This window comes from Poecilia latipinna, unplaced genomic scaffold (genome assembly GCF_001443285.1).
Source record: "Poecilia latipinna isolate Pla-1442-1.1 unplaced genomic scaffold, P_latipinna-1.0 Scaffold7, whole genome shotgun sequence".
NCBI lineage: Eukaryota > Metazoa > Chordata > Actinopteri > Cyprinodontiformes > Poeciliidae > Poecilia > Poecilia latipinna.
The window spans coordinates 104,431-121,039 of NW_015112623.1; the positions used below are offsets into that span (position 1 = coordinate 104,431).

At 41.3% G+C, this 16,609-nt stretch overlaps 1 protein-coding gene across 1 annotated transcript in view; it reads right to left on the reverse strand.

Moving 5' to 3' along the window:
• Positions 1-1,508: 1,508 nt before the first annotated feature.
• atp10a (ATPase phospholipid transporting 10A) overlaps positions 1,509-16,609 on the reverse strand; it is a 41,676-nt gene continuing 26,575 nt past the window's right edge. Inside the window, exons 11-21 of the mRNA XM_015019375.1 lie at positions 15,893-15,996; positions 15,396-15,522; positions 14,281-14,465; positions 12,693-13,044; positions 9,986-10,062; positions 8,264-8,389; positions 7,964-8,164; positions 6,888-6,968; positions 6,664-6,768; positions 5,028-5,215; positions 1,509-4,848 (exon numbers count right to left, since the gene is read on the reverse strand). Coding sequence (XP_014874861.1) covers positions 4,275-4,848; positions 5,028-5,215; positions 6,664-6,768; positions 6,888-6,968; positions 7,964-8,164; positions 8,264-8,389; positions 9,986-10,062; positions 12,693-13,044; positions 14,281-14,465; positions 15,396-15,522; positions 15,893-15,996 — 2,120 coding nt within the window. The 3' untranslated portion in view covers positions 1,509-4,274. The remainder of the gene's footprint in view (positions 4,849-5,027; positions 5,216-6,663; positions 6,769-6,887; positions 6,969-7,963; positions 8,165-8,263; positions 8,390-9,985; positions 10,063-12,692; positions 13,045-14,280; positions 14,466-15,395; positions 15,523-15,892; positions 15,997-16,609) is intronic.

Genomic DNA, 16,609 nt, shown 5'->3' on the forward strand with positions numbered 1-16,609 from the left:
CCTTGTGCAGTTTTCCACATTCTTTACTGAGCTGAAGCGATTCAGGATTCCTCACCAACGTTTTACTTACCAGAACTTGGTGTTAATACAAAGGACATAAAGTCAATGATTTCCCCCCCCACCCAAATTACCACATGTACTCATGGATATCTGTTGCGCAAAAGCTCAATGTTGTATTAAGAGGAAATCAGCACGATGGAATGCAGCAGAACATGATGGAGCTTCTTTCAGGCACACGGAGGGTACAGGATGAACTGAACAGATGAAACACAGCAAACAGACCAACGAGTCTCAAACTAAACAACATGCCAGAGAAGGAATTTGTGTGCAAAGGCAATGAAAACAAGAGGGACGGGGGGAGTCGGGGGCAAAGATGCCACACATCCTCATAAATATCTGTACAAAACCCCCCCAAAATAAAAAGCTCAATCATATTTACTCAAACATATCCAGCAATTTCTTATCCAGTGTCAAGGCACTTACTATTACTAAGAAATACAAGATAGATATAAATCACTTTTGGTATTAGGTTTGCTTTTAAAAAATGCATTGGACACAGTTTCCCAGTAAAAAGTTCAGTTTGGCCAGTTTTCCATTAGTTTCTACAGACTTAAAAAATATATAGTTTTAGTTGAACAAAGTAATACCTCCCATTTCTTTTTTCATATTGCATTGCAATATTGAGTGAATAAACGTGTGCAACAGAAATTCTCAATGACAGGTCTGATGAAATGCTTTAAAGTGCAAATATAAATGTTGAAAGACTCGATTGTAAAGACGGTTCAGCACTGGGGATTTGGTTTACAGCGAAACACACCTGGCTAGTTAAAATCCAGCATGTGATAGAAGTTCTCACAAGGCCCTTAGCAAGTAAGAACATGCTAAGGAGCAACAAATTGGCTCTGTGCTGCGCTTCAAGCGAATAGTTTTATATCTGCACACTTGCTTTAACAATAAAGTAGAGAGCCACAAAGGTCAATTTAGCTTAGCTTAGACTGGGAAGAAAAGCTGCCTCCCAGAGGCTCAAAATCCCAATAATTAATATAGCCCACCTGTTGAAAAACAAAACAAAGCAACTAAATGTTGTGATTTTCCAGCTGTTAAATACCAGACAATTTTTGGGTGAAGTGCAGTGGCTCTTTGGAGGTTCTACTGGTTTGCATTAACCAGTAAATGCAAACTTTTGTTGGGCAGAACAAAAGTAAATACAGCTTCAAAACTCTCATAATACCGTGCTGGTGGTTGAAATCTGTTTTTGAAGACCTGGCTATCCCTTGAAAATATCCATTTTGCAAAGAAAACTGATTGCTAGCTTGAACTTCGTTCTGCTTGCCTGCAGAGTACCAGTTAGCAGCTAGAAAACAGCTAGCTTAGCACTAAAGACTGGATGCTAACGTGTGTTTAGAGCTACACAGGTCAACATGCTCTAAATCTGTATTAGCTATAAACACAGGTTTAGAGCTAACCTCTTACCCCTTACAAAGCTTGCTAAACGTGCTAAAGTGTTCACTTAGCAGAGTTTACTTCACACTGAAATTAGTAACCAGATAGTTGCATGGATTTTTAACAACAAAATAAAAAAAACAAAAAACAAACAAAAAAAACACACAATTTAGCTTTAAAAGACACAATTTCCTTGCTACCAGCTAGCTCTCATTATAGCTAGCTAGTAAGTTAGGGAATGAATTTTGTAGAAAGTGTCTCATTCAAGTAAGATTTCTCGTTATGACAGCAAAACGCTCATAAATTGCATGTTAAAATGAAAAACTTACTCATTTTAATATCTTCTGAATTTTTCATGTTACTGCTGGCAATGAAACACTTCAATAGCTCAGCTTCATCTAACAAACTTATTGAACCAGATTTAAAGCTCAACATTTGGAAAGTCAGAATAAAACAAATGACATTGGACAACATGGCTACTTGTGGCAGTGACGGCGCCTCGGACATCTTGACAATGTCTTGCATTCAAATTACTGGCTTGGAGCAGCTATAGTGTAGAGACATTTTCACTGACAAACTCCAACATAAACTCTCGCTTTTGTATCCAGGACAAAAGGAGCGTTTAAGGAGGTAAAAAAGTTTTTTTTTTTGTAAGAACAAAAAAATAAATAAATAAAAATAGGCTTTTTAATCTAAACTCCAGATTAAAACAGACAACTATGGGAGTTGCATAATTCCTGAGCTTTTGATGAGAATGTTAAATGCTCCATTAAAAAAATCTCCCAAAAAACTTTACTTTTCACTGAAATCAGCGGTAAGTCATCTGAAACACACAAGCGCCGTCTGAAGAAGGTCTCATCCACCTCCCTTTCATGCTGGTGTTGAGTGGTTGGTTCTAGAGCCGTGATGGCATCGTTTATTAGAGCGTCGAGCATCGACATGCCACCCAGTTGTTTGTGTTGTAGTTACTAAACTCTAATGGGATGCCAGCACACTGAAAATGGGATGAAATTTGGTCTTTCGATAAACAGAAAAAAGAAAAGGAATGATTATTCCTCTACTTAATGTGTGTCCTGAAATTAAAAAGGTTGGATTAAAAACAAAACAAACAAAAAAAAAACAACTGAAAATGATTCTCCTGCAATGTAACATGAAAACATTTCCAGACTTTTTACTCTTTAAACTAAAACCTCTCAGCTCCAAAAAAATATATAGACGCACAGTCACAGAGAAGAACACCTGGCAAAGTCTATGTACACAGACTGGAATGAAAGATCTGTTGTGAACTCTCACAAGAGAAAAATTATATCTTGAACATGCAGATGAGGAAAAATAAAAAAAAATAAAAATAAAAATCACAATTCAGTGTAATTTACTGTGCAACATGCCAACTATAAAGATGCTTTGCTTTCAAAATGGACAAACTGGTTCAGCGGTGTGGCCACTATCTGGGATAAACAAACTAAAAGCAGGAGATTTCTCTTAAAACTTCTGTTTTTGGAAGTCATTGCAGCGAGGATTCAAGGCCACTGTCGTGTGTGTTCCAGGTTTTAATGCCCCCACAGGCTGAGCCGACGGCGGAACGTCTTGGTTCTGTCGCTGCACAACGGAACCTGATCAACAACGAGATGCGTCTCTGAGAAGTCACAACTTTCCCAGGAATGAAGCTGAATTTTTTTTAGATTTTCCAGTTCTTTCCTCTCCCAAATCTTTAAAGCAAAATTACATTGACAGAACATGGAAAAAACAAAATAAAGTACCTTTCTGCATATGTTTTAAAGAAATAATAGTATAAAAAGAATACAATAAAATCAATAAAAAATATATATTGTGCAAAATTGAGAATGAGTAACATACAACTCCTGCCAAAATGTATGGATGTACTGCTCTGTGAGGATGGTCAGTCAGTAGTTTGGAGCCAAAAAAAAAAAAAAAAATACAGATATGAAGCAAAGCTATTATTTAATGATGTCATAAAACGGATGTTTGCCATTTTGGAGTCCGGAAGAATAAAGAATGAAAGAAGGAAAAATTATTTATGACGGCTTGAAATTTAGAAATGTTGGCAGTTTTCAAAAAATTTAAAGAATCTAGACTCTAAAACACAAGGAGACTGCCATTTTAGTCATTTTTTCAATGCTCAATGCTCATGTAAGATGCTAAAGATAGTTTAATATAGCAACTAAGTTATAATTCTGAGTTCGTCTTAAAATATTAAAATCTTTATTGATGGTTTTTCTCAAATCCGCAGCATGGCATTGACTCTCTTCCTAAAAGTACTAATAAAAATAATCAACGATAAACAGATAATGTCAGTTCACGCTAAAATATATGTGTGTGTGTGTGTGTGTGTGTGTGTGTGAGAATAAGAGGCATGATAATTTTTTTTTTATTTTAATGCCAATGTGTTAAAAAGAAAAACTAACTAAATGTTTGAGATAGGAATTTCGCTATAAAAATATAACTGAAGCACAGTCTGGATCACAGACTATAGATGCTTCAAGTGTCCATGAAGCTGATCTGCTTATTCTATATAATACTGGAACTTAGTTGATAAATATATTTATTTCCAAGTGAGTTTTTTTTTTTGGTTCATGCAATAATCGAGGAGTTCCATCCTTTTTTTTTTCCCTCTACTTCATCTAGAAAAAAAAAAGTGCTATTAAACACAACTTGCACGTTTCTGAAGTTTTCACACCAACTAATGAGAATAGTTCAATGAAATAATTGTGGGTGTATCTGTAGCATTTACAAAGTAAAACAGACCGACTGCCTCCCCCCACCAGACCAGTGGTTCCCTAAGCTTTTGCCAGGAGTTGTACGGTGAGACATCATAAGGAAGTGTGCGGCGCCCGTTCTGCCGCCGGGACGGTCCTGTGTGCCGGCTCGGCAACGCGGCCGCAGCGGAGTCCTCCCTCTGAGCTCTGTGTGTACGTAACGCACTGCGAGGCTCCGTCGGGGGGCAGGTTCAGGTGGATGCTGACCATCTGTTTGACCAGCGGTGGGGAAGCTGTCTGGCTGGGTGAACTCGGACCTGGTGGTGGTAAGGTCTCATCCGAGTGTTTGGTGGAATGAGGTTTTGGCTTGCCGGAGAGCCGAGGGCTGTGTGTGGCGTGTGACGGAGCGTGCGAGTGGGGAAGCACCAACTGGATTTTCTGGCCCTTCTCTTTACGAGTTTGCTTCATGGGGCTCTGTTTGTCCTGACTGGAGCCGGGCGTGGTCGTCTGGCTAACTTTGGGCTTGCTGAGCGACAGGAAGTTGGGTCCGGCACCCAGCAGTGACCTCATCTTGAACCTGCTCAGCCCTAGGACGTTCCTACGAGTGTCGGAAGGGAGCTTATCTAGCTGCCTCCCGGCCTGTGCCACACTTGGAAACAGAGTGCCTTGACACGCCCTGTAGAAATATCTGGAAAAGAAAATCAAGTCAAGACGTCAGGACACACTTCGGCTCTGCTCCTGCGATGAACGCCGGGATAAACGAAACCATCTGGTGTCAATAGCAGAAATAGTTTTCACGGCACGCATCATAAATATTTCAGACTACTTGTGCTTTCAGATGTCTGCGAAACAGAAGCCAGAGCGTACCGAGGCAGCAGCGCCAGCATGGGGGTGATGGCGCACAGCAGGTAGAAGAGCGGGTCCTGGAGCAGCCTCTGGATGGTCCAGTAGGAGTTGGAGGGGGAGTAGCAGGTGGGACAGGAGGCGTTGTAGAACAGAGCGGCGGTGAAGAATAAAGCTACACTGAAGGCTATCGACAGCCAGTTCATCCAGGTCTGCAGAGAAGGGAGGCAGTAAGGAGAAGAAACAATTACTCATCTAATGGGGATCATTACGCCTCAATTAAAAAAATATTTTAAAAAATCACACCGTCTCATCAGAATCCAAGTCAGCGGAGGAGAGGCATCAGGACAAAAATCAATTCATACTTTAAAAGCTTTATTTAGAACTAAAAGGTGGAACAACTCCTTAGAAAAAAAGGTAGAACAAATTAAAAAATTGATTTTAAGACCAGACATCATCAGTGATCTAATTGAGTATGTATGATTGCCAACAGGGTGTGTGAGCCACACAATGGCTTAAAAAAAAAAAAAGAAGCTAAAAAACACTCTGTATCTTCTGTTGCTGCTACTCCCACGCAATGTTGGAAAAAAATGCAACAAAGCAGGAGCATTACTGTGAAAAAACAGTTTTTTGTCTTTTGATGCAATTAATAACAAAACATGTGGGGGCTGGGTTATGGACCAAATGCAGAACGTCCTGGGATACTGGAAGTGCAATGCAGGTTTTGTTAATTACTGTTATTAATGATAAAAATAATAATGAAGAGAAGAAGAAATACACATCTCTTAATCATTGTTAATAATCCAGATGAGTATGTTATGCTGAAAATGACTTTTTTTTAGTGGGAAATATTTTAATGAGGAAACATGTTCCCCAGTATAATTTTTCAGAATACAAGCTTATTTAAAATTACATTTGCATTCAGAGTTTCTACTCTTGCTTACATGATAGCATGTCACTTTTATCTCTGTGTAGCAACAGAAATTACATAAAGACAGAAAATGTAGCCAGAAGTAAATTTTGATGTTTTTTTTCTCTTTTTCAAAATTTAAAAACACTCTCTTGTCTCAATAATTTAATCTGTTTCTCATTTACAGATTCAAAATGGCTGCTAAAGAACACTGTACATTTTCTGTACATAAATCGAGTAGGTGCATGTCACCATGCAGCACATGGTGGAGGTAGACACACACACACACACACACACACACACACACACACACACACACACACACACACGGCTGCTGAGCTGCAGCTGAACACACTGGCTGATCTGACAGTATGTAATTACAACAGGTCATTAAATTGGACTCCAGTACAAAAACGGCCATTAATTACAGGTTCACAGCTATTGTACGGGGGAAGTGAAAAGAGCGCTGTCTGCCGTCACCTAAAATACCTTTAAAGGGGGGCTTTAATCTGACAGTTTGACATAATTCCAAGAGAATTAAGCTAAATGTAAAGCAGTAAGAGAGTGGAATAAAAAGGCAGGACTCTGGATCAGGAACAATCATGAAATCTTGGGCTTTTTTGATTGAATTTCTGGTTTCACATCCGTTTTCACATAAAACCTGGATGCTAGTATGGATGTGACTAAGAGCAAATAGCTGAAAAGACTCGGAAGACGGACGGTCACCGGAGGTGAAGGCATTTCTCTTACCCAGGTTTTGGTCTCGATCCCTAAATGCATCAGGATGGTGAACAGAGCTATGGTTGTGATGGGAGTTCCCCACGTAAACAGATCCACGTCTGAGTCAGCGTAGGCCTGAGGGGCGGTTAGTGGGAGGATCAGGGTGTGGACAGAGGAAACCATGACTGAGTAAAATCAACAACAAACAGAAACACTTAGAGACGCGAGCTGATGGAAACGAAGCCCAAACTTACAAAGTAAGGGATGAAGAAGCACACCAGACTTTGGTAGAAGGCATCAACCATGTTCATCCAGAACATGTATGGTTTATATTCCTGCAAGATAAATCCCAGCATTCACAGTTAGTCTGCTCCTCTCTCAGAAGTGACAGCTTTGCTGTAGCCTTCTGCTTCAGGAAAATGTCCAATGTTCTTGTATAGATTTATCAATTTAATCCAAAAAAAGTCATTAGCTGCAGCACTAACAGGATAAACAATCGCTGTTTGCTAATCCAGGCTGTCCAGGTTGGCTAACAGCGAGAGATGACGTTTAAAATCTTAAAGTTCAAACGTGGGGACAGAAATGAAACCAAACAATTTAATAAAAAAAACTGTGAATAGGATATGAAATTACTAGTCAATGACTGAACTGAAAAATAAAATGACGTCTGGTTTATAGCTCGGTTATTCTCAAAAGATCAGTTGTTGGCCTTCTGAGTAGCATCACCCAGCCTCCCTGTCGTTATTATTCACCAAGTATAAATTTGTGGTAAAAAAAAAAAAAAGAGTTAAGGTAAGAGTCTACATCGCTAGGCGACACACTAATAGGTACTAATGCTAGCCAAGCTACTTGCTTATATGGAGGAGCTAAAGAAAGCCTAGAATTTAAAATCTCTAACCATCTGATTTAAAACCACGTTTCCTCAGATGACTGATAGATTATTAGCGCCATAGTTATGGCCGAATTATGAACATATCTCATGGAACTCTTTAAATCTGTCAATGCCATGACTTTTAATGACTTATCACATGATTTTAATTACGTTTCTTATTTATTGGAAACAGCAGTTGCAAATTGACTAGTGACGCTTCTCACACACGTTGGCATGTCGCTTCTGACGCAATACAAATAATTAAGGGAGGATAGAAAATTATGTTTAATGCTGTGAACTATTTGTATTTGGATGTTAAAGTTTAAAGGAAAAAAATCACATTGGAAATTGTCTAAAAATACTAAAATCTACAAGTAACTTTCAGAAAAACTCGGGGTGAAAATCCCTTATGAAGCTGTGAATAACTCAGATCTGGTGTGGTGTAACGTCAGAGCGGACCTCAGAGTTCTGGCCGCTCATATAGAGCTGAGGTAGTTGCTGGAGCGTCTCTTGTGACACGTCTTTGTCCAGAGTACCAGTGATAAGTTGAGGGAAGGCGGAGAACATCAAGTTGAAGAAGATGAGATACCACTGGTCGATCATGGCTGAACCAGAGAAGCCACAGTAGAACTGATACCAGAAGACGATGGTTACAAGCATCTGCGGGGAAACGACAACGGGATAGACTGATGTCAGAAACTTTGATCCTCGTTCAAAATAAAAAGTTAAAAAAAACCCACAGCAGACAAAGTGGCTTACGGCATTCTTGTAGAAGTAGTACAGGATCATGTTCGCCAGCCGAGAGTAGCACCAGTGTCCATGCACCAGCAGGAGCTTCTGCAGATACCGGAAACGAGGAAGAGCAAAGTCGCTCGCCATCACCGCCTGCAAAACACCAGAGGCGGGCGGCCCAGATTGACTCTCTGCTCACCGACACGTCTGGACCTACTCCACTCAGCCGCTTCTTTTTAATCAATCTCTAATGGGTGCAATAACACTTAAACAAGTTGTGTGCTTATTGGGATTCCCCTGCTGCAGCAGTAGGGAAGTGTCAGTCTCATCCATCGGCATCTAAAACCCTCCCAGACGACACCGCTAGCACTTCGAGATTATCCGTCAACAGCAGAAATAACAGCGGAAACATTGTTTGGTTTGGGTTATGCTTCAATAAAGTAAATGTATGCTGGTCTTAATGCAGGAAATATGGTCGAGCATCTCAAAACGAGCTGGAACATCCAGAGTTTACTGTATTAAACATGCATTAAAAATGAGACAAAATGAGGCATTTTGTCCCTAAACGTAGCCGACGTACATCAGAAGTTACAGAATAAGTACAGCACCTGGTAAAAATATTCATCCACTTGGATGTTTACCCATTTCATTTGCTTTTAGAAATCAGTCATGGCTAACATATGGCTGTTTGATCTAGTTTCTAGACCAATTCATTTCTGCAAAAATAATGACAATTAAAAATCTAAAACATAAAAAAGTGGTTGCATAAATATTCAGACCTTTTAAAGTGACTGGCCTAATTCAATAAAAGTCCAGTTCAGCCAGAAGTTCAGCTAACGTCAGGATACAGAGGAGCGAGCGGACGTGCTGTGCAGCAGCATGTGGCCGAAGGCTCTGCAGGAAGTTAATTGGGAACCTCTGCTGCTGGAGTTTAGATTTATGGCCCGGGTCTGAACCCAACCTAAATTCAGGCCGGGTCGAGCCACAACTACTTACTGGATGGCTGGACTCGTTTAATAAACCTGCTATACATGCAGCAGAGAGAAAACCAAACGAGAAAGAATGTGTTAATCAACCTGTTGAGGAATTAAAGACAGTAAGCACGGTGTAGTCAGACTGGCGCAGCCCAATGCATGAACATGCCGTTCCGCCCTGCTCCGCTCCCATCAGTCACACATGCCAGATGATTTGAACTTGACTCACCTACTGTTACAACAAGTGACAAAACGGAGCTGGAAGATGGGAGAAGTTACACTGCTAGCTTAAATGACAGCCTGCAGAAGCAATAAAATTGTGATTAAAACGACATGTCCGGTTTACTTTGGGCTCAGGTCTATGATTATAGTTAATTGGTGGAGTTGGGTCGGATTCGGGGTCGGGTTGGATTTTTTAGGCCCGATCTTAACTCTAAGTGAGAGTCAACCGTTCTGAAACTGGACGCTACACTGAATGAGACCACAAGAGGAAGGACGTAACCTTCGTTTTAAAACCCTCACTGCCAACTGCAATGAGGCTCAGAGACCTTAGATCTGAATCTGACAGAGGCACTCGCAAGCTGTGCTGCTTCTCTGCAGGATGCAGGACTCAGTCTCCTGACTCGGCACAACAAAAGCAATTCTATTTATAGCCCCGTCCTTAACTACACGCAAAAAAAAACAAAAAAAAAACACTCCTGCTTTTCTTCCTACCTCCACACCTCTGACAAGATCTGCTGCTTTCTCCATCTGCCGTGGACTTTTTCGCCCTTACCTGCATGCCCTCCTGTCCGGATATCCCCACGCCGACGTCCGCTACCTGGATCATGCTGACATCATTAGCTCCGTCACCTGTGATTAATGAGTCGGGGAGACAGACACAAAACAGTCCCTCAGAGCGGGAAAGATGCAGAAAATATAATTGGTCAGAAGGGAGAAGCAGACAGCCTGGAGGCAGTAAAATGTTGCATCATCAAATAAGATGATGCTCAGATGGGTCAAGTGTACAGAGAAGGATAGATTAGATTTATGATGGTGCAGTTTTTTTGTTGTTTTTGCAGTGTGGTGCTGAATAATAGTTTCTCTCCTGTCCCCGTGTAGCTAGAGGTGAACTAACAAGCACGTCTTGATTTTGTTTTACCGCGAGAAAAACGATTTGTTTTTGTTCCTTCAGGTGTGGGAGTGGGAGCAGCGAAAGTGGGCAGAGGGAGGCAACATTTCGGCCCACTCTAACGAATGTTTGCATTAGCTGCTTGATACGGCCTCAGAAAAACACAAAATCTTACCAAGAGTTTTGGGTCTAGTTTCTAGTGCGAATATTTCCCTACACTTGAAATAAGACTAGTTACATGCAACTTTTCAGCAAGATATAGGAGCTTGTTTAAGACAATAATTCCTTATTATTGATAAAAAGCACTAGTTCCACTGGAAGATTATTTCACGTACATCACGCCTTCTTAAAACTTAGATAATCTACCAATGGAACAAGTACTTTTTTATCAATTTTAGAAATAATTGACTTAAAACAAGCTCCTATATCATGCTAAAAAGCTACTTGTACGTTACTTATTTCAAGTGTATTTGCACTAGAAACTAGTCTAAAATTACTTGGTAAAATTTTATGTTTTTGCAGATTAATCCCACAGAAACTGCCCCCCTTTCTGACTTTAATTCGGGGCATCAACCCAACCCGTCAATTCTTCTTTGTCGATAGCAAACAGATTAATTAATCTGTCGCTGTGTTTGGTGTGATTTATTGAATTGGACGATTGAAGCTTGATGTAACGAAACATACCGACAATTCAACTTTCTAGACCAGTGTTTCTCAACCCTGGTCCTCACCGCCCCCCTCTCCTGCATGTTTTAGGTGTTTCCCTTCTGCCACACACCTGAATTGTATCTCTGGGTGATTAACAGGCTTCTGCAGTATTTGATGGTCATGCAATCATTTGAATCAGCTGCTCTGGAATAGAGGCACATCTAAAACATGCAGAGCAGGGGGGCGGTGAGGACCAGGGTTGAGAAACACTGTTCTAGATGAATGGTAATAAAAAAAAAAAAAACAATCTGATGATGAGTCCCAGCCAGACAGACACCAAAGTGTTTTTGGATTGTTTGGCTACAGCTAGTCTCCCAGGAGGGTTTGTGTTTATGAAACCAAAATTTTCCCCACATGTGGCGCAATGCAGGATTCTGATCCCTCCTGCATGTCAGCGCAGCCGGTTACGCCACTTAAATGCAAACGTCCAAAACAACAAGCTGCTCAGCATGGATTTTAAAAGGCAACAATTTCAAGAAAACACTAAATTCAACAGAATCATTTCCTGCCCCGACTTCAAGCTGTACCCGCACCCGAGGAACGCTGCTAGATTTCAATAATGTTGGTCGTTATTTTTAATGACCCAGATACCACAGCAGGTATAATCACAGCTGATAATGATTAAAGCAAAAGAAAAAAAATTACAAGCCTGAAGCAATCCAATTACCAAAAGGTTATGACCATTCTGATTAGAGCTGCATTAGGACAACGGTCATTTGTGATATTATTTTCAAATATTGCGATGATGAAAACAGCATCTCTGTCCTTAAGGTTTATTCTTAAGCAAAGGCATAAAAGGCAGAGAGTAATTCATCTGAATGGGCAATTTCTTTATTAGCAAGCTGAATTTGAAATGCAGAGCCAAACTGCAATAATGATTCAATTTATTTTGACAGTACCTTCAGGAGAAGTTACAGAAAAACATTTTTGGGTTCTAAACAAACGTTCAGGTTTCAAGTTACTAGATTTCAAACCAAAGCATTGGAAGCGGCTCTCTAATCTCAGTTCGGTCTGGATTGGTTGCACTGTGCGCTTTTACAAGGTTTGTTTTTTTTTGGTGTGGTTTCGGAAAGACCACCAGACCGTCACCGTGTCACCCCACTACTCCGCTGTCGGACTGTTACATTTGCCGCACTCCTCCTGAGCATCACGTAAAGACTGCTGGAGGCTAAACCTGAACCAGGTCCAGATAATTGATGTTTTTGCACCTGACTTTTCACTGAGCTCTTCCTTTGTGCTCTCAGTCACGCTGCTTTCTCTGTTTTGATGCCAAATGATTATGTTATCAACAAGCATTACCGCGGTTAGCCGATAGACTACAGATCTCTGTCGTAGACCCAATTTCTATTGTTTCTACCTTATATTCCTAGTTTGACGGCTGGATGGCCAGAAAGATGCATCTCTCCAGCCACTCAAACTTTTATAACATGGGACAAAAAATAAAATCTGAAAATTTAGAGGAAGAATGGAAAAATATTTGGATTCCTGACTTCTTAGGAACCGTGTTTAATACACCCCAGTAGGACTGTAAACATTTTGCTTCTGTTCTACTTAGAGCAATTTTTAGGTTTCAGGAAAACTGCTGGGCCATCGGATTCAAGCAAAACCTGGCAACACTGAAATCTGAACTTCTGTCACACTCCATCATTCACTCGGTGCTCACCTATGGCCAGAGTCATGACTTTCAGCTTGTTTCGCACCAGTTTGACCACCATGCTCTTCTGCAGTGGTGTGGACCGGCAGCACAGCACCGAGCGGCAGCTCCGAGCGATCGCCAGGAACTTATCCTCCAGGCTCTTGTCCAGGGCGTAGGCCAAGGTCCGCCCGTCAATTACCAAGCCCAGCCGGTGCACCATGAAGTGAGCGGTTTGGGAGGAGGAAAGGGAGGATTGTGGGTAAATCTCAAAGTGCGCTATGTTACTCAGGAAGGTCTTGGTGGATGGGTCTCTGGAGTTGCAGAGGAATTTGGACTGGATGTAACGTAAACTTTCCTCCAGCAACACACCGCAGTCCTCCTGGATTAGACAGAAGTACGGGGTCAGGTAGAGGTCAGCACCAACACGCCGATGTCTAAACCGCACGAGCAGCTTTGCATCTGGAAACCACATGCCTTAGCAGCAACAGATTCCAACAAATCAAATCATCTTTTCTGGAAAACTCCTGGCACCAGGATGCGTTAAGAGAAGAAGGTAAGCTGGCAGAGCACAACTTCACAGGTCTAGTAGAGTCCGTCATTTGACAGCTCAGCGCTGCTTTAGCAGCAACTGCAGGACCCACACACCATATACAAGGCAGTCGTAATGCTATGTCTGATTATTTTAGTAGTCAATCTTTAGACAATTATTTGAACGATTAATATGATAAATTGGTGCATTCTGCAAATTTTTCATTTAAGCCTCCCTCTAAACAATATTAAAAATACATTCAAAGCTGCAAATAATTCAATTCTATCTTTAAATAGAAGCATTTTGTTATCCAAAATGCAGCAACTGTACTCCATTAGAGAATGCTTGATCATTTGTAGCAAATGATGCATCTGCAGCTAAAACAAAAACAAACTAAGAAAACGACTAACAACATGTGAAAATCATAGTCCTTTCTTCACGACTTAAGATCAATACAGCGTACAGCTGACCTGGTGATTAAACGATAAGTAATTACACAACAAAAGGGTGTTTAATGGATTTTATTTACAGAATTTGAACCAGATAAAAATGCAACCTGAGGAGTTCTGGGTAAAATATTTACTGACAAAGAAGTTTGAGTCTTGAATGGAAAATGTATCTATGTTTTGTCTCCACTACTGCTCCAACTATGTTCTTTTTTTCTGAAAATTACATTTTTGAGTCTGCATACTCCAGCTAATGATTAATCAATTACTAAATAGGTTGATTATTTCAAAAATGATTAATCAAAATTAAGTCGATTAACTGTTTTAGTCCTGGCTTGATCAGTGTAGACCTTTTCTAGAAGTGAAGGAAAATATAAGTGCCTTTGTTGCTTCAGTCAGCAGCAGGAAACTCTCTCACTTCCTCTGGCTTCTCATGAAAAGGCTTTGACACCATAGCAACGGTATGATGGAGGATTTTAGCAGTCTTGAAACCGTAGCTGTGTAAAACCACAGTACGCCTTCACTCTGAATTGTCTGAAGCCTACGTTAATGTTTGGTTTGTACATAATTAATATATTGATTATTCAGCATGTGGCATTGATTAGGTAAACAGGGTGAGCTTTTGGGTGCTGTGGCCCACCTGGGAGTCGGCGTTCAGCGTTATAATCTCCTCATCGGGGTCCAGCAGCTTGCAGGCGTAGGCAATGTTGACTGCCGTTTCCTGTTTGTCACCCGTCAAGACCCAGATCTGCAGGCCGGCTTTCCGCAGCGTAGCTATTGTTTCTGGGACGCCGTCCTGCAGCCGATCCTCAACGCCAGTCGCTCCTGTGGACAGATGCATATCAGCGTCTGCAACAATGCTGCACAACCGCCAGCATTACACAGACACGTTTCTCATCGACATGTTTCACACTTTCCCAGACTCAGCTTCCCACAATTCTCTGTCATTTATGTTATTAGACAGACAGGAACAAAGACACAAAGAAAGAGGGAAAAAAGAGAAAGAGACAAAGAAAGTGTGAACAACGGGGAAAGAAAGGAAGGCAAGAAGAAAAAGAATGAACGGAAAAAAGAAATTAAGACAGCACACAAGGAAGGACAAGAATGACAAGGAAGAAAGGACAGGAAAGAATACAGGGCACAGGGAAAAAACAAAGGATTTATGATAAAAATGAAAAAGGGACAAGAAAGGAAAGAATAAAAAACACAGAAGAAATGACAGAAGAAAGAAAGAGAAGGATCCTAAGAATAATGGATACAAAGGAGCAGGAAGGAAGGAAGGAAGAAAGACAAAAGATCCAGGAAATTAAGGATAAACTTAAGGAGTATAAAAGGGCATGAGTCAAAGAAAACCAGGAAGTAGGAAAAGAAATAAAGAAAGACATGAGGCAGGAAGAAAAGGAGGAAGAGCACACAGAGAAAAGAACATAAGGAAGATTACATAAAAGAAAGGAAGCATAGAGGGAAGCACACAAGGAAGAAACGATGGAGGAGCATGAAAAGGAAGGAAGAGAAAGGAGAGGAGGAAAACGGGAACAAAGGAGGGATAGAAGGTAGGACATAATGCAAAGAACACAAAGAAAAGAAAAGATGGAAAGGACACAACATTTGAGACAAAAGGGGTTTATTTTTCCAAACTTATCCACATCTAGAAAATACCGAAACCAAACTCCACGCTTCTCCAGAAGAATGACGATTTTTTCTGGTCTAAAAATGAAGGAAGTCGTTCTGAAACTGAAAAGTGACCCAACAAACCTAAAAGGTGGAGGTTTGTCTCCAGCCTCAACGCCGACTCAAAGAGCAGCTCCTCTCTTCCCTGGATGGTCGTCTCGGCCTCCAGGTGGCGCTGCAGCCAGCGGGCGTATTCCTCTTTACTCAAAGTCTGACACACACACACACAAAACAAAACACACCAGAAGGTTACACTCAAATACACACACAGCTAAAGAATCACTGCTTTTCTGTTTTTTGTGTAAAAACGGAACATTACTGCTGTGATTCCTGCACAGCAGAATGTGAAACCTTGACAAGGTGTTTCATCACTCGGCTTTGGTGACAGGCTGTGCACAAGCAAGGAATACACTGAGCCCGGCCTGTGAAAGCATAAATTAGCAGCCTGGGAACGAGGCACAGATTGCAGCTGAGTCATGAAGCATGTCCCGTTTGGAAGGGCTGGCCCGCGCAGTCATCTGTGCCGGACTGCGAACGCAGCCTACCCAGAATCCAGCGAGACGCACAACCCCATCGCTTACCTTTTTGGCAATGCAGAGTGTGCGAAGGCCGTCTGCGGCGTACAGGTTCAGGTAGTTCTGCGTCCGGCAGAAAATCTTTTTCTGACGCTTTCCTTTGGTGTTGCCTTAAAAAAAATAAAAAATAAAATAAAAAAGACAACAGAAAGAATTGGTTCGAAAAGATCAAATACTCCTTGCTCTGGGAGGGGAAATTTAGCTGAGATGTTAACAGAAACATGATCACCATCTGTGCTCACACCTACAGTAACCATGCATCTCAATGTTTTTCACAAAAACGTCACAGTCTCATCAAGCAGACAGCTTGGTGGCAGAAGTTCTTCGTCTCACAAAAATAAAACCATCCTGTTTCAGCCGCGTTACATAATTGGTTTAATACAAGCATGTGCAGTTTGCTGAGGATGTTGGGTCTTATGTTTGGTAACGGAGCGTAGCCGACGTGACTCTGCGGCGCCGCATCTTGGCCAGAGGGAACAGCACACCAACAGATTGGCTTTATAGCTCTCCTGACACAGATGCACCAGCCAGCAATCTGACTGCCAGCCATACAATCTCACTAATAACAGCCCAGCTTGGCTGCGATGACCTCCCACAAACTGCCGCAGCAAATTATTTTTACCTAAAGGAACAAATGAGCTGCATCCTGGCAGCGGCCTCAGGCTTCAAACGCCAGGAAAGCGCTTCCCTTTCTGCTGGAGCGGCTCGGCAAAAACCTCCGGT